The 22,408-nt window shown below is 40.3% G+C and overlaps 3 protein-coding genes across 3 annotated transcripts; 2 read left to right on the forward strand and 1 right to left on the reverse strand.

The window, feature by feature from the left end:
- The first annotated feature begins 307 nt into the window (after positions 1–307).
- LOC145062116 (uncharacterized) lies at positions 308–1,253 on the forward strand. Its single transcript, XM_079009750.1, has one exon. It carries the CDS (start codon positions 368–370, stop codon positions 1,019–1,021), a length of 654 nt encoding a protein of 217 aa, XP_078865876.1. The 5' UTR covers positions 308–367; the 3' UTR covers positions 1,022–1,253.
- A 2,889-nt stretch (positions 1,254–4,142) lies between these two features.
- On the forward strand, positions 4,143–5,881 carry NFU2 (NIFU-like protein 2). The gene is made up of 4 exons (XM_079010599.1): positions 4,143–4,420; positions 4,532–4,625; positions 4,948–5,258; positions 5,497–5,881. Exons 1-4 carry the CDS (start codon positions 4,286–4,288, stop codon positions 5,686–5,688), a joined length of 732 nt encoding a protein of 243 aa, XP_078866725.1. The 5' UTR covers positions 4,143–4,285; the 3' UTR covers positions 5,689–5,881.
- Positions 5,882–8,089: 2,208 nt separating this feature from the next.
- LOC145061943 (Transducin/WD40 repeat-like superfamily protein) lies at positions 8,090–12,556 on the reverse strand. The gene is made up of 17 exons (XM_079009539.1): positions 12,298–12,556; positions 11,899–11,985; positions 11,537–11,668; positions 11,256–11,410; positions 11,035–11,152; positions 10,683–10,941; positions 10,472–10,580; positions 10,285–10,387; positions 10,048–10,198; positions 9,818–9,950; positions 9,626–9,729; positions 9,452–9,519; positions 9,298–9,358; positions 8,955–9,182; positions 8,791–8,875; positions 8,530–8,708; positions 8,090–8,422 (listed from the first exon to the last, which is right to left on the reverse strand). The coding sequence occupies exons 1-17, from the start codon at positions 12,439–12,441 to the stop codon at positions 8,337–8,339; spliced, it is 2,202 nt and encodes a 733-aa protein (XP_078865665.1). The 5' UTR covers positions 12,442–12,556; the 3' UTR covers positions 8,090–8,336.
- Positions 12,557–22,408: the final 9,852 nt, after the last annotated feature.

Consider the following 22,408-nt stretch of genomic DNA (forward strand, 5'->3'; position numbering starts at 1 on the left):
CTAAACATGAATAAAAAAAACAAGGGTTTATAATAAAAGTAAAAAAAAAAAAAAAAAAAAACTTATATTGACCAGTGTATTTATCCAAGAAAAGTAGCTTTATGGGTTCTGTTTCATTTTGTTTACAACTAATTCTTTGATTTTTATCCTTTAATTGCAAACTGAATTTAATTCGTTGACCAAGTGAAATGTCAAAGTAGTTGACTGGTCAATTTCTTTACCATGTACTTGCAGTGAAAGCAAACCCTAGCTAACTAGCTAGCTCCCTCAACAACATCAACATCTGAAGTGAAAGCAAAGAAAACTCAGCACTCATCCATCATCAAAAGCCAACACTCTCTAACTGCATCCTCCAAATTCCACCACCATGGAATCCCAAACCCTACCGGAAAACCCACCACCACCACCAATAGCCGTTGACTACAGCTCCAATGTAGACACCTCCCGTGCTTTCAGTTCAGTGAAAGAAGCCGTGGCCATCTTCGGAGAGAAGTTTCTCACCGGAGAAATCTTCTTACCATCTCCTAAACCTCCATTCACCTTACCAAAACAAGAAACACCATCATGGAAATCCACACATAGCACTCAAACTTCATGGAAATCATGCTCGTCGTCTTCCAGAGAAATCGAAGAAGAGCCGCCGCCGCCGCCGCCGCCGGTGCCAGTGCTTGTTACCTCCCTGAAAAAGCTTGAGTCGGAACTTGAAGAAACGAAGAAAGAGTTGAAGTTACTGAAAGAGAAAGAGTCTGAGACCGAGGTGGCTTTGGCTTCTTTAAACGCTGAGCTCCAAAAGAACATGTCAAAGATCGCAAAAGCTGAAAAGGTAGTGGAGCAGAGCTCAATGTCAGGCTTGACCCCGGTGGTAAGTAGTGGTGGAGGGAGGAAGATGACGGAGAGGAAAGTGGTGAAGAAGAAACCGATAATTCCTCTTCTGGGAGACTTGTTTTCAAAGAAAAAAGGGAAATCAAATTCTTCTATGCTAAATCCACTGTATACATCTTCTCAGATGCACTGGAATTGAAAACTTGAGGCGTTATAAGTTTCTTGCATGCATGTATGCATTGGTCTATGAATATTCATTGCAATCATTATATTTGTTACATTTAGTGTGATTTAAATTGCTATTACTAGTTAATTTCTTTTTGGGTGTTAAAGAATAAAGAAAAAAGAAACTGTGTGTAGTTGATTCTTAGGGTTCGTTTGGTTCGCTGGAATTTATTGGAATCGGAAGGAATTGGAATTTAATTTCATCACTTTTCTATGTTTGGTTTAAGTTTTAAGAAGGAATTGGATTCCTATATATGTCCAACTTTCCTTCCATCGAGGGAAAATAAATTTCATCTAAAAGATGAGGAAATTCAAATTCCTTCAAGTGAGAGTGTTGAATATTACCATATTACCCTTTTCATTTTTAACATTAAATATGAAAAATCTCTGTCACTACTCACGACCGCCTCTACCACAACCTTCGCCACCACTACCCACCACCACCACCTCCGCCACCCACCCTCACTAATGTCGTCGCCACTGCCACCACCTTCTACACCACCACCCACCGCTTCCGTTACCACCATCACCATCGCTGACACCACTACTATCACCACCGTCACCACCACCACCACCACTACCACCACTACCCATAACCTCCGTTACCACCTACACCACAACCCTACCACTACCGTAGTTACTACTAACTCTATCATCACCACCATCACCTTTATTGCCACCACCACCACCATCGCCGCCACTAACACCCACCGCCACAACCACCATTGTCTCTACGATTAACACTAGTGATGTCACTACTACCACCACCTCCACCTTCATCACCACCACACACTACCGCCATCACCACCACCGTCACTTCTGCCACCATCGTCGCCGCCACCACCACCGTTTACTATTTTTATAATTTATATAATATATTTTTACATATAATTATAAAAAAAAGTAAAAGTAAGCAAAAAACAAAAATAGTAGTTCTTTCATTTTACACTATACAAATTCCATTTTCGGTCAACCAAACAAAATATAATATTGAATTCAAATTCCATTTACCGCTAACCAAACAGAATATTGAATTAGATTCCAATTCAAGACAGATTCCAATTCCTTCAAAAACATTCTATGAACCAAATGCCGCCTTAGTGTTCCAAATTTACGTTTCTTTAGATATTTTGAATGTACAAAAATTAAATATTCTTTTATTTTTCTTTCTACTTATCATTCTACCCATATCATGTCAAATGATTACAAGTATCTTTCACTATTATTAATTTTATCAAAATATAACACGTATCACCATTTCATATGATAGGAACTAGGAAGACAAGTAAGAAGAAAAGTTAGAAAGATATTTAATTTCTCTTTAATGTATGACGGTTTACGATCCGGTACCAACTTGTTTTCCTAAATAGGGTTTTATCATTTATTGGCAAATGACTAAATGGTAACCTATTAAAAAGGGTATTTGTTTAACTGCGAATAACTTTCTCTAACTTTTAATTATATTGTAAATAATTATTGTATTTTATATAATTATAAACAATGTTGTTAAAATCAGATCCTGATGGTAGGATCCCAAGATCCTACAACCCTACAAGCCAAAAAAATGATATGGGTTACATTAGAATTTGTTATGTAGAAAGATTGAACCTAAAATCGTATGATCGTGTTAATTTGGTATTTAATGTCTAAATGTGAAGAGTTTGAGGAGAGGGTTTGACTTGACCTTAAGCAAAAGAGAAATTAAATATTCTCCTATTTTTTGTTCCTACATATCCTCCTACCTAATGAAATGGTGACATGTGTAACATTTAATGCTCATTTAATGAGATTTTATGATATTTTAGGATACTAATATGACACATGTCATTATTTAAATGTGTAGCAGGATTGTTATGATCAAAAAGTAGGAGGATATTTTGATTTCTCTAAGCAAAAAGCTCAGTCGAGATGGGCATCCTTAGGGGATGAAAACTCGGATATTTTCACTCTATCGTCAAGTCGAACGGGAATTATAATTGGCTTAACACCCTCAATATTGATGGTACCTAGTGCACAAACGCTATCACATAATATGACAAACAGACAAAGTGTTCTTTGAAAAAAAAATATTTTATGAAGACCCATTTGACCATCTTTTTGTAGTCTTGCTATTTCCAATGATCTCATACAAAAGCGTTGTCCTTTGTATTTCCTATTTCCTTCGAAGAAATCAAACAAGTGGTGTGGGATTGCCGAGGAGAGTTGTGAAAAGTAACTGGCCTACCCCTAAGTTTTTTAGTCCAAAGAAATAGTTCAAACTTCAATGATTTGATCAATTAAATAACCCGAACAAAAAGAGTCCAATGTCCAAAAGAATAGCCCAATAGAGGTTTAGTTAATTTGGGTCTTGATGAGACCGGGTAGTTCATTTGACCAGGGTGCAGGGTTTAATCATTTTCTTAAAAACTTGAAAAAAATTAGAAATTAATAATGAGGTTATTTGATTAGGGTTAGTATTTAGTTATAACTTTATTATTATAAAATTCTATTTAATTTTGGCCATATTTATCTAATCTAATTTCGTGGTAAAAGATGATAAGGTATCTATTAAATGATTAATAGATCGATTAATGGTTTGACCTATTTATTCTTTCAATACTTAGATGTTTGATGTGATACTTCTTCAAACTTTGATTTTTTGATTTTCTAATTCATAAAATGGAATTACAATCATTATTTTCTATTCTTGCAATTGATTGCTTCATTATTGATTTTCCCATCCTAAAATTAATTTTCATTTTGGGTTACATCAAATTGGTGTTGCATCATTTACCTTTATATGCCAACAATAATTTTTCTAATCTATTCAAACTTGTATATGCAAAGATTTAATAAAATCATTAAATATTATCTATGTCGTTTAAAAATCCTCCCTAATTCTTGAGCGATTTTAACCGACTATTTGATCATTTATTTAAAGTCCTAAAAAATCATTTTATAAAAATGTACTCTTTTTTTTTTTTATATAAAAATGTACTACCTCAAGATATGACATTTTTTTAACAACTCGTTTTTAAATAAAAGATTAATTCTAATAATTCTTGGTCCACGATAATTCCGGAGCCAAGTCAGCCATCACTCGAAGATGCGCTTTCTCCATCTCCTCTCTCTTTGGGTCCATAACAAAAACCCGTAGCCAAGTCGTCTTCTTCAAAAGCTCCAACAATTTCTTACAGAGAGAATTAGGTTTTTGATTATTCTGTTGCTATTTTACCAAAGACGAACAAGAACAGCGAAGATGCACGGTGCTGCGATTTTGAGCCATTCGTCATGTTCATACGTCTGTAGGCGTCAACAACAAACCCTAGATTACCCATCATCCTCTTATGCTTCTTCTTCTTCTTCTTCGTCACCTTCGCCACTCTTCTGGAGGGTAGTTTGTTTTATTTATTTATTAATCTATGTGTTTTCATCTATGCCTCTGGATTTCGTTATGATCAATTATTGATTTCTTTGTTGGGATTTTCGTATTGAACAATTCCAGGTTTCTTCTAGTATTTTGGGCAATCGATTTTCTTTTGCAAGGGGCGGTTCTAGGACATCAAAAATTCGATTTTCATCATCGACCCGTAGGAAAGGTATGATTTTCTGGTGCTTGAAGCTGTTGTCATCTAGAACTAGTGGTTTCAGTTAAACTTTTCAGCCGCGTTTGCTCGATTCTAACTTCAGAATCTGGAATTCGTGATCCTAAACATGTCTATTGTTGTTTTTGTAAGCTTGAGGCTTGTGATTCTGAGGTGAAATTGGAATAGTTCTTCGCTTCTTGCCTGTTTATGGGCTTCAGATTAATTGGATGAAGTTGCTAATAATGCTAACATGCTATTGATGTCAATTACTTAATTCTTCAAGTGCTTCTAATTGAGTATTTGTGCTAAAGCCTAAATCACTCCCATGTTGCAGTTGTGAAGGCTGTTGCTACTCCAGAATCAGCTATTGAGCTACCTCTTACAGCAGAAAACATTGAGAGTGTATTGGATGAAATCAGACCATATCTCATTGCAGATGGAGGAAATGTAGCATTACATGAAATCGATGGAAACATTGTTCGATTAAAGCTTCAAGGAGCTTGTGGTTCATGTCCAAGTTCTGTAACAACAATGAAATTAGGGATTGAACGCCGTCTCATGGAGAAGATCCCTGAAATTGTTGCAGTTGAACCAATTCCAGATGAAGAAACTGGCCTTGAGCTCAATGAAGAAAACATAGAGAAGGTATTTCACTTCATAATTGCCCACAAACATGAAAAATGATACAACTTTATTTATATTCAATATGATATTTTATATCTCAAAAAGGGTCTGTTTGGTTGGATGGAATCATTGAATGGAATAAAAAGTCACAATCTTTGTCCTATTGACATCAGTCACGGTCTCAGAGACACATACACAGTGCAACCTGATATGTCATGTCATGTCATGTGAGTTGATCTGATGGTTTGAAATATGATAGGTGTTGGAAGAAATTCGACCGTATCTTGTGGGGGCCGCAGGTGGAGAAGTGGAGCTTGTGTCAATAGAAGAGCCAATTGTGAAAGTACGGTTAACGGGTCCCGCAGCAAGTGTGATGACAGTGAGAGTAGCCTTGACACAGAAACTGCGTGAAAAGATACCTGCCATAGCTGCTGTTCAACTTTTACAATAGATTCTTGTTTTTGAAACTATATGAAGTTTCTATAACATTTTGTAACAAATGCATATTGGTTTTGGGATTTTTTTCTCTTATAGTTATACATCATGAAGTAAGCATTATTGTATATTATTTGAAAGTTATTTGGTTGTAATATGCTACAATGTTGGTTCACTTTTATTTAAATAAGTAGGTTGATATTGTTGTTTGTTTTGTATGTTGAGCGAACAATTTTAATCATCCATTTTTTGGGATTAGAGTCTATTTGGTTGGATGAAATAATGATAAACAATGTGATATATTGACTGATCTGTCATGTTATGTCTTTTGATAAAGTTATTTTTGAAATAACTTTAAGTCTGTGAAATCAAATTCGAAAACCATAGAGCATTTAAATAAATCTTATTTGCTTATAATATTCGAAAATCACAAGTCAACTTCCAAAAATTTATTTCCAAAGAACCTTTTGTTAGAAATATATTTTCAGAAATGGGAAATTTCAAAATTCTTGATGATGTGTTGATATTTTCTTTAAAGATAGTTATTACATGAGGCGCGCTTTTTGTGGTTAATGATGTCAATATCTAATTTATAATCATGTTTTTTGTTGGTGTATAGGAAAACAATGAATTTTCATATTCAAATGCATTTAAATAGATCAATAATATATGGGGCGACCAAACACACTTTGTTGTGTAACGGGTGGATATCATTAGGGTGGTAGGCCCAGGATTGGGGCTTGAGCTGAATATCAAGAAAATTGAGCTATTTTAGCCTTCATGTGATGGTACGAAGTTTCGTACAGGTTTATTCCCTCCTGATATTAGGCGACCTTTAGTGGGGGTGAAGCTTCTTGGGGGAGCTGCTAGTAGAGATGCGGATTTTATTAGTGAGTTAGCCATGAAGAGGGCTGCAAAGGCTGTTGATTTGATGCGTCTTCTACCACAGTTACATGACCCCCATAGTGAACTCCTTTTGCTTCGATCTTGTATGGGCATCACCAAACTTTTCTTTGGCTTAAGAACGTGTCAACCCGTTCACATGGAAGAGGCTGCTTTGTTTTGATAAATGGTTACGTAGGTCGATTGAAGACATTGTGGTTTGCGGGGGTCTGTTCTTTGGGGACCTTCAATGGCTTCTTTACCAATTAGGCTCGGTGGTTTGGGGTTGTACTCAGTCGTAGAGGCTTCCTCCTACGCTTTTGTGGTCTCACAAGCTCAATTGTGGGCGTTACAAGACCACATCTTACGAAATAGCGACATATATGGTATAAATTCAGATTATGTTTGTGCTTTGGCATGTCTTCGTGATACGATTTATGGCTTTGATTTCAGTTGTTTCACTAATAAGGACACCGCCCCTCCAAAAGCCCAACATTCATTGGCGAGTGCCCTTTTTAGTAAAATTGTCCAAGACATGGAAGTTGACTTCGACATGACGATTAGACAGAAAGCAATTTTTAAGTGTCTAAGGCCCCACATGCTCAGGATTTCCTTATGATTATTCCTATTGACGGTCTTGGCAAACATATGTCGTCAGTGGAGTATCGTGTCATCCTCAAGTATTACCTTATGATCCCTTTATTTTCGGCTGACGAGACTTGCCTTGTTTGTCGTAAAGTATGCTTGGACTCCTTTGGGGAGCATGTAGTTCATTGTAAAGAGCTCCCGGGGTTCAAGTACCGACACGATCTGGTTATGGATGTTCTTTTCGACATATTTAGGCGCACTGGGGTTTCCGCAAGAAAGAGGCACCTGTGAATTTTTTGACTGACTCATTAGAAGAAAAATCAACACTTAGACCAGCTGATGTTTTAATATTTGGATGGGCCGGAAGAAAACATGCATGCATGGATCTAACAGGGGTTTCCCTTCTTGTGGGTTTGGAGAGTAGAGTTGCAAGCTACTTTAAAAGCTGTATCAACCAAAATGGCAAAACATGAAAAAACATGCATTGAAAATCAACACACATTTATACCCTTTACATTTGATACTTTCGGTTTCTTTGCACCAGATGTTGTAGAGCTACTCAATAGAGTCGAGTGGGTCATACATAGTAATGTTATCACTCCAAGATCTATATAGGTTGGTTTCAAAAGTATTAGTTGTCATCCAAAAAAATATTGTGTGATAACTTGTTGCTTGTTTACCCGCTACGTCTATGTAAAACTTTGTTCTTATGTTTTATAAAAAAAAATGCATTTTAATTTTCAAAGGACCAAAATCTGCACTGTATTTTAAATTTTTTTTGAACATGTGCAAGGAAAAAAAATTGACTCAACTTGTACTTTTTAAGATACCTCGGGGACCAAATTTGCAATTTACTCAAAAAGAAATTAACAAAATAGAAAGTGATTCCACCCATCAAAAACAAACAAGTCTTTTTCCCATTCCATGCCTTCCTTGATCTCATCATATATGTCAAAATGCAATCACCATTCATAAGATAAACTCATAAACATACATAATCCCATCCCTTTGAATGCTCTTTAGGAATAACAAATATCTAAAAGTCAACCCTCACACTTCCTACAATGATATAACAAAATTGAACTACAACCATAACCATATGCTTTTCTACAAATCACAAAACAAAACAATTCCACATTTTGTAGAGATGTTGAAGATAAACATATCATCATTTCAAACTTTCTTCCGAGTTTTTTAATGGCAGAAGAGCTTGATCACAGAATCAGCCCCTGCAGTGAACAACCATGGCTGCCTTGGATGAAACTTACAATCCAACACACCTAAACAACAACAACAACAACAACAAAAAATAATAAGATGATTTATTTATAACTAAAAATAGCATTCAGAAAGAAACTAAAGAAGAAGAAGAAGAAGAAGAAGAAACCTCTTCCATTTGTGTCTCTATGGCCATGAAGAATCTCCAAAGGAACAATAAGAGGATTCTGATTCAAATCTGAGTAAACCATGCCATGGAAAACATATGCTGTGGAATCATCAGAACAAGATGCAAACAAAGGGTAGTTGCGATGGAATGCCACATTTGTTATGTCTTTATTGTGAGATCTGAACACATTTGGAAAAATCATATCATGTTAATGTTAGATTCATGGATATCAATCATGGTATGTATTAATGAAAAACATACCTGAGAACTTTGTAAGGTTTTGAAGAAAGATCCATGTCAAACCAACATAACTTTCCATCTTTACTTCCCACAATAACATTATCACCTGCATAAAAACAATAATACAGTTTTCATTAAAAAAATTGATCTAGAACAATAAACAAGGGATAGAATTGGAAACATACCACCAGGATGAATGGAGATAGAAGAGATTTCACGAACTCCAGCTTCAAGCTTTTTGATGAACTTCTTCTTTACTAAATCATAAACTCTAACATTCTTTTTTGTTGAAACAAAAAAGATTGATCTTGTAGGATGAAAAGTTGAAGAAACAGGAAGACCATGCAATTTGAAGGGTAATCTTTGAGTAAGTTTCTTTGATAGAAGATGTATTAATACTGCTTTTGATTCACGTAAGAATCAAGTCAAGGTGTAACAATTAAGTAATCATAATAAAATACAAGGGCAAATCTGTAAAATATTAGGACTTAATGGGGAAAGCAGATGAAGTCAAAATAAAAAGGATATCTGCAGGCATGACAGTAGAGAAATAGTCTCCTTTTCGATGCCATTCCACAGATGAAACAGACTGCAATGACATTCAAAAACATGTGAATTAATCTTTTTTATTATCTAATTTGAGTTTTTTAAAAAATGAAAAGAATAAAAATAAATAAACCACCTTGAAGTGTGTGATCCTGATTCCTTCATATTTATCGTATTGAGACCAGCTTACACTGACTGCAGTTTCTATAACAAATCAAATTTAAGGTTTATGGTTTTTTGTTTAGATAAGACGATTTATAAAAAATAAAAAATAAAAAAATAAAGAATCCAAAAAAAAGAAAAAACTAACCAGATTCATCAGGGGAAGTGGGAGTTTCAACATGCAAAAGATCTGAAATCATCTTATGTTCTTCTTTCTCAAGCCCAGTGTCCAAAAGAAAAACATCATGTCCCCTGAATATTTTTCACATATAATCATTACAACTTTTGAAAAAATATATATATAAAAACAAGTGATTTAAATTTAATGAAGTGATCTTACATTGAAACAGCTAAAATAGGAAGCTCAGGTAAAGGATTCCATGCAACATGTTTCACAGGTTCACCTAATTCCCAAATCTTGATACATCTACCAGTTTCAACCTCCCATAAACGAACAGTTCCATCATGTGATCCTATTTAATCATATAATAAAGTTTTAAAAAAATAATAATAACACAAAAAACATGTCACCATTGAATAAAAAGAAAATCAGAATGTAAAATAGGTTACCAGAAGCAATATACTGTCCAGATGTGTCAGTGCAAATTGAAGAAACTGGACCTTTATGCCCTTTATACTCAAGATAACATGTTGTTGGATAAGGTTTAAGATCTTTTCGACTTGGAAGCTTGGGTTTTAAAGACTCTGGATCTATATTAATCTGAAAAATCATAAAAGTTTCAAGTTATATGAAAAGACTAAAGTCAGAAACTGATATTTACAGATCTTTATGTGGGACCCACTTACACGCTTCTTTCGTGCCCTAGGGCACAAGTATAAGTCCAAACATCGATCAAAAGTTTCCCTCACACTCTTTTCATAAGCTGGAACACTTCTCAAAGATGTGAACCTATAAGATTAAAAGATAAAGATAATATTAGTACCTGAATCTTGAAATTTAAACCCAAAATCAAGATTCAAGAAAGTGGGATACCGTTTTGGGATAAACTTAGGCCTGTCCTCCTCAAACATAAGCTGATAACCACTTATCTCTTCTTGAGTTGGAATATATTCCAAAGATGGATTATATGATTCATCATGGCCTAAAAGTGATAGAAGTTTGATTATAAGTTATGAGAAAAAGAAAACATCATGAAGTTTGAAGAATTTAGATTTTGGAAACAAGAATATGAAGGAAATCAAACCTGGTAATTTAGTTTTGGGTGCAGGTATGTATGATAATCCATGTCCTTTTTCATTCGAACTAGATTCATCACCCCATAAGTTATAAAAACGGGGTTGTTCTTTTGGCTTATCGAATGTTATAAGTCCCTTTCTAATTGCTCTGATGTATTTAACAACCTTTTTGCTTTCCCATTTTGAAGGAATAAAACGCCTTTTTGGTTCTGGAGCATTTGAGAGTGGATGTTTAGCACCATCCCATGCAAACCAATCAACATAAGGCTGCAAAAAAAGAACAATAATAGTGTGGATTCAGTTATGTAATTGTTATTGTTAATCACATTTTGATGTGAAATTACTAAAAAGGACACTAACTGCATGTGGATCGAAGTCTGCATGAGGGGCATGTCCTTTCAATAGTCTGCGAATAAGCTTAGTTTCTTCTTTAGTAAGTTCAACTTCCTCATCTTCAATATCATCTGTGATCTTGCGCCTGAAATGTTTTAAAAAAATGATAAAAAGTTTGAATCTTTTTAAAAAATGAATAAGTTTTGATGTCAAAGTAAGCAAGTTTATGAAAAAAGACTCCAACCCACCAACTATTTGAGTCATCTGTTCTTGCTAGAAATGAATCGAGTTTATCTAGTCTTTCCTTTTTCTTGATTTTCTTTCCAGCAACATCATATCCAATATGTTCTTCTTCATTATACCATTCCAAAGGAACATCACCAATAGTGTTCCTAGGTCCAACCTATTATAAAAAGCAAATATCAAAACCACATTCATACTATGTATTTGAATAACATATAAATGAAACCCCTAGTGAAGCTAAATATGCAGCTTTTTTTCAAACTGAAAAGGAAATGTTATAGTGGACCTCATCTTCTGATGAATCACTCTCATCAACTACTTCACGAGAATCCTCACTTGCACTTTGATCCCCTTCACTATGATCATCAACTCCATCACTCAAATCACCTTCACCTTCGTTGATTGGGTTCTCATCTTCCTGATATTATAGCAATAGAGATAACTCAGGATTACATTTATGGTATACGTTATAATTTCCAGAGAAAGCCCAAAAACTTTTTCAGAATTAAGAAGTTCCTTAGGACTAAAATAAAGATAAGAGATGATTAGATATAGGTAACTGTATATCACACATATGTGTGTCAAGTTATTGATGGTGTGTGCTTTGAAAGATCTTTGGAATTCACTACAAAGTTAATTACTATGTACCTCATCTTCCGAGAATTCACTCTGTTCAGATCCTGATTCTGATTCTGAATCTGAGTTCCTTGAAGAGTCGTCACCCTCAGAGAAGCTCTAGAATCAGACAAACCACATTAACAAGCATAAGAAACAGACTCGTAATGCTCTTGCAAAATTATAACTTCAATATGCGCACATATCAATAGTAATACAAACATGTAGCTTTAGAATTGACTACCCACTCCCCCCTGTGTTTGCGCCATCAATCTGATTACTTAAAATTAAAAATAAACCTCAAGCGTTGCCCGAGTACGATTCAGTTGAACATTCTAATAAAACACCATCTGACGACACCAATTTAATCCTGTGCAAATATTTGTTTACTTTATCAAAAATGGAGTGTTAGAAATTGGAATACGAACATACCCCATAATCATCATCCGAAACGACAGGACTTTCTACACCGTCGTCCTCAGAATCACTAAGAACTTCTTTTCCATTCACAACATCTTCTTTCTCTACTGGCTTCAAATCCTCATCCTTCAGCTTCTTCCTCCCTTCCTTCTTCATCTTCGGTGTTCAATGCCTGTATGAAGGAATTCAGAAGAATATGACGAAAGTGGGTTTTAGAAGATGAACGCGGCAAGGGTAAGAGAGAGAGGATGCAGCAGGGTTTTAGAGGACGGTATGAGAAAAGCCCTAAAACTAATAGATTAGCAAAATATTACGTTATAATCCCCCCAAGTCTTGAAATTTTTGAATTTGAGCCGCATAATTCTAACGAAGTTCGGTTTAGGCCACTTTTTTGTTTTTATTTTAGTAGCAATAAAATACATTTTCTAAAATTGTACTCATTTTGTGAAGGAGGTGTTTATTTATTTTGTAGAGTTCATCAATGGAAATTGTCATTTTATCATTGAAACTTTCTCTTACTCTAGGTGGGTCCAAACATACTTGATATCCGAAAAAAAAACAAAAGACGAAGCTCTTCGGATATCAAGTTTTGAAACAAAAACTTATTCATCCAACATTTAATTTTAAAAGGCATGGTCGGTACGATCATTAAAGACTATTTTCCGCGACTAAGTCAATCACAACGAGCATTATTTGAAGCTTCACCGTTTGGAAGATTCTTAGGAATGCATATCCCTAATGCTGACCCCTTACTTGTGCATTTGATGGTGTTGCATGAAGTACGACCTCAAGAAGTGTTTGAACCGGGGAGGTTTTTGTTTGAGATATAGGGGTGCAATTGGATTTTGGTGAAACGGGGTATATTTTGATTAGTGGGTTAAGAGTTGGTCCTTATGTCGATTTACTACATGACGAAAAAGGTCGATCAAATTTAAATCTTCAGGCTTGGTTGTTCTCGGAAATTATAGATGCACGTTTGCGACTCGGAGATTTAGAAGAGTACATTATGTCTCCGAATTATCTGTAACTTCAGGATGAAGATGCGGTAATGCTTATCCAGCTTGTTTTTATGTTGAAAGGTCTCCACGGACGGGACGTTAAAACATGCATTCCCGCGGCAGTATACAAGCTTGCTGATAATATGTATGATTTGAATAGATATTACATTTAAAAATTATGTATAAATACAAAAATAATTATAATAGATAAATTGAAAATTGCATGTTTGTATATGGTACGTATTTCTGGACCTATACTTTGAGGTTGATGCGTGGAATGTTTGAGAAAATAGAAATTTTTTAAATATTTAAGCAGGCCAATCCCAAATCGACGAAAGTACACAAGTATACCGTTCCCAGTTTTATACTCTCGTTTAAGGTTAGTTTCTAATGTATTTAAATAGTTATCATACTTTCGTTTTTTATACCATATTAACATTGTATTTCCGTTCTACATAATACCGTTATACTTTCATTTTTATACTATAATAGCATCATACTTCCCTTTTTTCCATAGATATGGATTTTGGAGACGTTCCTAGAGGCAACATAATATTATGTTCACATGTCAACAAAATTGCCACGAACGAGGTCGTAGAGAAGAAAAACACCATTATCTTGGGTTCAATGTTGTCGAATAATCAATGTGTCTATGGTATGTTTTTTATATTATAATTATATATAGTTACAAATTCCAATGTTTGTTCATGTTAAACTAACAATCTGATTTTTGCAGCCTAACAACCAGTATGTTGCTGTAGTGGCAAACAAGATGGATATCATGGAGTCGTTTTATATTCGCTATGTGAATTGGACTCTTAACCGTGAAGAATCTCCCCCACGGCAGCAAAGTCCACCACCTATTGTTGCATCGCCTCCTCGAAGAAAGAAGTACAAGTCGGAAACATCTTCGACCGAAACGGCCACAAATGCTTCTACCTTGCAACAGCCTCGAGTATAAAGAAGTTATATGTCAAGCGACACATCAACAAGGTCGGTAAAGAAGAAGAAGACGAGCACAAAGACATTGATGAAGCGTCTAATAGGCGTTGTGGCTGACTTAACTTCTAAAGTAGATTGTGTATTACAGAAAAAAGATAAACCACATATAGGTTTTAGTGGGGAGGACACGATGTAGCACTTGGTTCCTGGTACGTAAAATTTATCTTAGTATTTTTCATTTTTAGCCTTGGACTCGGCGAGTTGTAGGTCCGACTCGCCGAGTAGAGACGGGATCCGGAACACGTTTAAGTTGGCGACTCGGCGAGTCCCCGCTGTCTGATGAAACCCTAAATTTCAAGGATTTGCACCCTATTTAAACCCTCTTATCCGCCCCCAAGCTCGCCCCCTTCACCCTCAGAGCTCTATACTTCGTTCAAGCCTTGTTCCTTGTGAGTTTGAAGCATTTTGGTGTGTTTTCTTGAAGATTTGGAGAGGGAAGGAGAGTAGATCAAGAAGAGAAGAAGGAGGCCAGGCATATTTGTGTTATCTCAGTGATTCCTTAAGGTATAACTTAGTTTCCCTCTGTTTTCATGCTTATTGTCCTTTGTAGCTCCATGAAAGTCCTTCTTGAGCCTTTCCCAAGCTTGTTTGTGTTTTAGGGTTCGTAATAAGTTGTTTAGCCTCTAGATCTAGGCATGATTGAGCTCCAGGAGCTTGGATCTACTGCCTTTATGGAGCCATATTGCATGAAAGCCCTAGATATACTATTTTGGTGCATTTTGAGCCCTAAAACCCTCATGGGTGATTATTTACACGTAAAGTTGAAACCCATATCTATGAAAGACATGAGCTGGATTCAAGCAGAATCGCGTGTATAGTTTTTGCATGTGGCAGACTCGGCGAGTCGTTCATCTGACTCGGCGAACGACTCGGCAAGTCGAGTCGCGAGTCCCCGAGTTTTTCCCCTTTTTCGTGTTCCGGGTTGGAGTAGTGAGTCATGGGGTGTGACTTAGTGGGTCGGAAGCCATACTCACTCATGAAGTAACTCGGCGAGTCAATGTCATGACTCGGCGAGTTCAAGGCAATCTTCTTGCCTCAAGAACAGACTCGGCGAGTCTCATCATAGAGTGTTCTTCGGATGAAGATGAACTCGGCGAGTTGTTCATACAACTCGGCGAGTAGGATGAAGGACTATTGGCCTTTAGTTTAGAAGGAGGACTCGTCGAGTCAATGCTTAACTCGACGAGTAGAGACGGGTTTATGGTCGGACAGAGGGATAGGGACTCGGCGAGTTGGCAAGTCAACTCGGCGAGTCGGGCCAACTGGCAGTTGACTTTGACTTTGACTCTTGATTGGTAAGGGGTAAATGGTCATTTTACCCTGAGGTCGGTTAGCAGTAATTGACTAAGGGTTTTGTGGGAATTATAGTCGGAGGATTTCCGGAGCGCCAGCAGCAGAAGACAGTTAGTTCCCACACAGATCAGCAACTACTTTGAGGTGAGTTACCTTCCAGTAGCGGTGGGTCTACGGCCACAATGCCGGCCCACCGGTAGGAGTTGTATGTTAGATGATTGTTTTTGTGATATCATCTAGGCTTGCTACTACCTGATATGTTATATGCTAGCATGATATGTATATGTGATAGTAGTAGAATTCGGTTGTTAGGACCGAAGGGTAGGTCAGACTCCCCAGATATGTCTGACAGTATGTGATGATATGTTTATATGCTGGCATGATATGCTATATGTGATAGCGGTAGTAGGAGGGGAATAGTCTCCAAGTTCGGTCGTTAGGACCTAAGGGTAGACCGGACACCCCAGATATGTCTGATAATATGTTATGTTATGATATATGTGATAGTAGTAGTAGGGGTGAAATAGTCCCCGAGGATCGGTTGTTAGGACCGATGGGTAGTCAGTACCCCAGAATGGCTTGACATGGGTAGTCAGCACCCTAGAACAGCTTGACACGGGTAGGTCGGCACCCCAGAATGGTCGTACCGGGTAGGTTGGGCACCCCAGAATTGCCTGGCAGTGTGTATGATATATAATTGTATGGTATGTGGTAATATGGGGGGAACTCACTAAGATTCGTGCTTACAGTTTTCAGTTTTGGTTTCAGGTACCTCTTCTTCGAAGGGGAAGGAGCCGGCACGGTAGCGGTACATCATACACACGCTTTGTATTCCGCACTATGGGATCCTCCTGGGGTTTTGTACTCTGATAGTATTATGTTTTACGAAATGGTTTCCAGACGAACAACATCTTTTATGAAATGTCATGATCCGGGAATGTTTTATTTATAATGTTTTGCAAATGGTATGTTTTAAAATGAAATTTTTGGCTCGTATTTTTGGGACCTTACAAGTTGGTATCAGAGCCGTGGTTTAAGGGATTCGGACACACCTTCGGGGGTGTTTGAACTCAAATCGAGGGATTAAAAGATTTTAGAAAAAGAAAATGTTTTCTAAAAGGCTAAGTAAAGGGTTTTAAGAAAGAACAAAGTGTGTGATGTGCGCGACCGGCCAAGCTCAAGTAAGTATTCCCCAAAGTACCCATACAAGCTTATGTTATGTTTATCAGTTTCAGTAGAACAACATGCTAGAATAGGACTAAGGATCTAGGAATGATGCCTTATGTGCCCGCCTTATGTGCTTCAGTGTATGAAAATTGCATGCTATAATTGAGTAGACAGCAGTAGGATAGCCTGTTAGGGTTATACCTGATAGTATGAGTTTAGCATTGTATGCTAGTACAACTGTCCTCTATGAGGATGGAATTGCCTGAGATTGTTCCTTGTGTCTAAATGCTACTTGCTTTGTGCTTCGAGGGGACTCTGAGTAATGGGAGTTAGACATTAGATGAATACGTCACGTCACATGTGATCATGGTTGAATAATCTTATAGTGTTGGATTTGGCCTTACTGCGCGGCTTTTGTCTGAGTCTAACCGTGTAAAGCCGAGTCTGATACTCGAAGGATTATCTGAGCCTCACCAGATGTGATGGTATTCAGGTAATGACTAATTGACATTACAAGGAGGCCTTCAGCAGCTGAGGACCGGGTAGGGTGGAGTTAAAGATTTCTTGGGGTAAGCCTAGGATGAGTTTAGCAGTGATCAACAGTAGTGAAAGGGGCCTGGTGGAGTCAATGCACTCTTTGGAAAGGGTACGGATAGATGTGGAAGGTAGTATGGGCCCGTACTACTGAAAGCAGAGGATCTGTACCCGAACTAAGGAAGGCCAAGATAAGACCAGGGAACTTGTAGTAAGTGTGATCCCTCCAGAGGTGTCAGTATCGCTAACAATTATTATTTTTGCATTTTAGAATAGTGGTACTATGCTCGAGGCCAGCAGTTGGCAGTTCAGGAGAGGGATCGGGTTCGGGATCAGGTTCCGAGCCAGTAGATGAGGGGCTACGCGGGTTCATCGCGTCAGAGATCACCAGAGCCATCCTTGAGTCGACCCCCATTATCTTCGGGTCGATCAAGGAAGGGATATTGGAGTTGATGGAGGATCGCCTCAGGGCATTCAGGAGCGACATGGCATCTGGCCAGTCGGGATCTCACACACTGTCCTTCAAGGACTTCCGGGGCAGTGGTGCGCCGGATTTTCACGGGGTGAAGGACCCCATAGCTGCCAGGCGATGGATTGCATACATTGAGTCCGCACAGATGATTAGCTTCTGCCCTGAGGGGTCGAAGGTGAGGTTTGCAGCAGGGTGTTTACGAGATCGAGCTAGGGATTGGTGGGAGTCCGTGGGTGACTCGTTGGGAGCCTCGGCTGTCGAGGTTATGACTTGGTCGGACTTCGCAACCAAGTTCAGGGCAGAGTTTGCGCCGACTGTCGAGCTTCAGCAGCTTGCCAGGGAGTTCTTGGATATGAGACAGACGACGGAGACTGTGGCGGAGATCACCGCCAACTTCCGGGAGAGAGCGTTATTGGTACCCCAATATGCGGGTGATGAGGATATGAGGAGGACCCGCTATCATGACATGCTACGAGCTGATATTCGGGAGCATGTCAGTTTTTCAGTTTGCCCTACCCTGGACTCTATGATTTCCAGGGCAAGGGAGAGGGAGATAGATCTGGAGCACATCCGGAATAGGAAGACAGAGGAGGGTCAGGCAGGCGGGGCTTCGGGGAAGAAGCCCAAGGGACCAGATGGTAGACCGAAAGGCTAGTCAGGACCGAGCCGCTGCAAGAAATGCGGCAGGCCTCATGAGGGGGCATGTAGGTTGGGAGCGTCGGGCTGCTATAAGTGCGGCAAGACGGGGCATTTCAGCAGGGATTGTAGCGCCCCTGCACCTGTGATCCAGACATCGGAGTTGCTGTGTTTCCACTACAACCAGAGGGGCCACAAGAAGGCCAATTGCCCCCAGTTGACAGCATCAGCGTCGGCTAAGGCGCCAACTCCAGCTACCCTTCGGATTACAGATGGCCGACAGGTCAAGTCAGAGGCTCCAATGGTGAGGACCCGAGCATTTCAGCTGACGACAGAGGAGGCACGCGCCGCACCCGATGTGGTGACGGGTATGATTCTTTCCCTCTACTTTATTTTTGCAATGTTATGATATTGATATGTGCTCTGTGTATATGCATTAGGATCGTTCCATGTGAACGGTATTCCTGTTCAGGTGTTGTTTGACTCGGGTGCCACCCGATCATTTGTTTCCCTTGCACTTAGCAAGAGGTTTGCAGAGTCTTCAGGCATGTTGGATTGCCCTTTAGAGGTAGAGATTGCCAATGATCGATCGGTGCGAGCGTCGACAGTATTCAGGGATTGTGTCCTAAGGTTATTTGAGGCGCGCTATTTGGTGGATTTGGTTCCCATCCCATTGCGGGGGAACAAGGTGATTATAGGCATGGATTGATTGATCCTTAATGGGGCAATGATAGATTGCGCACAGCAGCTAGTGCGGATCAGGACCCCAAGTGGGGGAGAGTTGGTGATCCACGGCGAGAGGCCACAACGTAGACCCACAATATGTTCAGCAGCGAGAGTTAGGCGCTACCTTCAGCAGGGTTGCGCGGGATACGTCGCGTATGTTATGGATACCCGGGATGCGGGTAAGACGACGATGAGCGAGGTTCCAGTGGTGCGAGACTACGCTAATGTTTTCCCGGAGGAGCTACCTGGAATACCTCCGGAGCGTCAGGTAGAGTTCAGGATCGACCTAGTTCCTGGTGCGGCTCCGATAGCCAAGGCACCATATCGGTTGGCTCCTCCCGAGATGCAGGAGTTGTCTATGCAGCCGCAGGAGCTGCTAGACAAGGGATTTATTCGACCGAGCAGTTCACCATGGGGAGCCCCGATCCTGTTTGTGAAGAAGAAGGACGGGTCACATCGGATGTGTATAGATTACCGAGAGTTGAATAAGGTAACGGTGAAGAACCGTTACCCACTCCCGAGGATTGATGACCTCTTTGATCAGTTACAGGGAGCATCTTGGTTCTCCAAGATCGATTTGCGTTCAGGTTATCATCAGATGAGGGTCAGAGAGGAGGATGTACAGAAGACAGCGTTTCAGATGCGTTATGGCCATTATGAGTTCGTGGTGATGTCGTTTGGGCTCACCAATGCTCCTGTCGCGTTCATGGACCTCATGAACCGCGTGTGTAGACCAATGTTGGATCGGTCTGTGATAGTTTTCATTGATGACATCTTGGTTTATTCCAAGACGCAGGAGGAGCATGAGGACCAACTGAGAGAGGTTTTGGAGACCTTGAGGAGGGAGAGCTTGTACGCCAAGTTCTCCAAATGTGAGTTTTGGTTGTGCGAGGTGCAGTTTCTTGGGCACCTCGTCAACCAGAGCGGGATATCAGTAGACTCGGCCAAGGTGGAGGCCGTGATGAGATGGGAGGTTCCGAAGTCTCCATCCGAGATTCGGAGTTTCCTAGGATTAGCATGCTATTATCGGAGATTCATTTAGGATTTCTCCAAGATAGTCGTACCCCTGACACGGTTGACTAGGAAAGCCGTGGACTTTCGATGGGGGCCTGAGCAGCAGGCAGAGTTCGAGATTCTGAGACAGAGATTGTGCGAGGCGCCAATCTTAGCCCTGCACGAGGGCGTAGAGGATTTTGTGGTATATTGTGATGCGTCCATCTCGAGCTTAGGCATGGTATTGATGCAGAGGGGTCATGTCATTGCTTATACCTCGAGGCAGCTGAAGCCTCACGAGGCGAACTACCCGACGCATGATTTAGAGTTGGGGGCGGTGGTCTTCGCCCTCAAGATTTGGCGGCATTACCTCTACGGGGTTCGATGTACCATTTACACGGACCACAAGAGTTTGAGGTACCTCATGGATCAGCCGAATCTGAACATGAGGCAGCGTCGGTGGTTGGACGTGGTGAAGGATTATGATTGCGAGATCCTTTACCACCCGGGGAAGGCCAACGTGGTGGCCGATGCGCTTAGTCGTAAGGCGGCACCGATCAGGGATGTGTGTATGAGGATGACGGTGGTGACACCACTGTTAGAGCATATTCGGGAAGCCCAGCAGAAGGCTATGAAGGAGGAACATCGGAAGAGTGAGAGAATAGTGGGTCAAGTCACCTCCTTTGATTATGATAGCCGAGGGTTGCTGACACTACACCGTAGGGTGTGGGTGCCGTATCACGGAGGCGTGCACCAGAACTTGATGGAGGAGGCGCACAAATCTCGATTCTCTATTCATCCAGGGGCGACGAAGATGTATCGGGATCTTCGTCTAGACTATTGGTGGCTCTGCATGACGCAGGATGTGGCCTGGTACGTCGAGCGATGTTTGACCTGCAGGAAGGTCAAGGTCGAGCATCAGAGACCGCACGGCAAGATGCAACCGTTAGATATCCCGTTATCGAAATGGGAAGATATTACGATGAATTTTATCACGAAGCTTCCCTGGACGGTGCGAGGAGTGGATTCGATTTGGGTCATCATGGATCTGTTGACCAAGAGCGCCCATTTTATTCCGATTCAGAAGAGTGTCTCGGCCGAAAAGTTGGCCGATATCTATCTCAGGGAGATAATGGCACGACATGGGGTGCCAGTGTCAGTGATATCAGATCGTGATGTGCGGTTCACTTCCAGGTTTTGGAAGAGGTTTCATGATGAGTTAGGCACTCGTTTGCATTTTAGCACCACCTTTCACCCGTAGACGGATGGTCAGAGCGAGTGGACTATCCAGATGTTGGAGGATATGTTGCGGCATGCGTATTAGACTTTGGTGGTAGTTGGGATACCTATCTTCCTTTGGTTGAGTTCTCATACAACAACAGCTACCACGCGAGCATTGACCGTCCCCCATTCGAGATTTTGTATGGACAGAGGTGCAGGACCCCGATATGTTGGGGTGGAGTTGGCCAGAGGGTCATGGGGAGCATCGAGGTGGTGCTTAAGACGACCGAGAGGATCCAACAGGTTCGAAGCAGGCTTCAGACTGCGTAGAGTCGGCAGAAAGTTACGCCGGCAAGCGTCGATCAGACCTGGAATTCCAGGTCGGGGATATGGTTCTCCTAAAAGTGTCGCCTTGGAAAGGCGTCATTCGATTCAAGAAGCGGGGCAAGTTGGGCCCGAGATACATTGGTCCGTTCAGGGTTGTAGCCCGGGTGGGCAAGGTGGCATATAGGCTGGATCTGCCAGCCGAGCTCAGTCAGATCCACAACACCTTCCATGTCTCCCAGCTGCAGAAATACCTCGTGGATGATTCAGCGGTGGTGCCGTTAGAGGATATACAGGTTATTGACGGCCTGAATTACATTGAGCGCCCAGTCGCAATCCTTGACCAGAAGTCGAAGGATCTAAGGAACAAGAGGGTGAAATTAGTGAAGGTGCAGTGGCAACACCGAAAGGGGTCAGAGTGGACTTGGGAGCCGGTGGAAGAAATGATGGAGCCTTACCCCGAGCTGTTTCAGGATCGAGCAGCAGACTTTGAGGACGAAGTCTAAAATAAGTGGGGGAGATTTGTAGCACCTGGTTCCTGGTACGTAAAATTTATCTTAGTATTTTTCATTTTTAGCCTTGGACTCGGCGAGTTGTAGGTCCGACTCGCCGAGTAGAGACGGGATCCGGAACACGTTTAAGTTGGCGACTCGGCGAGTCCATATTCTGGACTCGGCGAGTCCCCGCTGTCTGATGAAACCCTAAATTTCAAGGGTTTTCACCCTATTTAAACCCTCTTATCCGCCCCCAAGCTCGC

Source organism: Lactuca serriola, chromosome 7 (genome assembly GCF_051521515.1).
Source record: "Lactuca serriola cultivar US96UC23 chromosome 7, Lser_US96UC23_V15, whole genome shotgun sequence".
Taxonomy (NCBI): domain Eukaryota; kingdom Viridiplantae; phylum Streptophyta; class Magnoliopsida; order Asterales; family Asteraceae; genus Lactuca; species Lactuca serriola.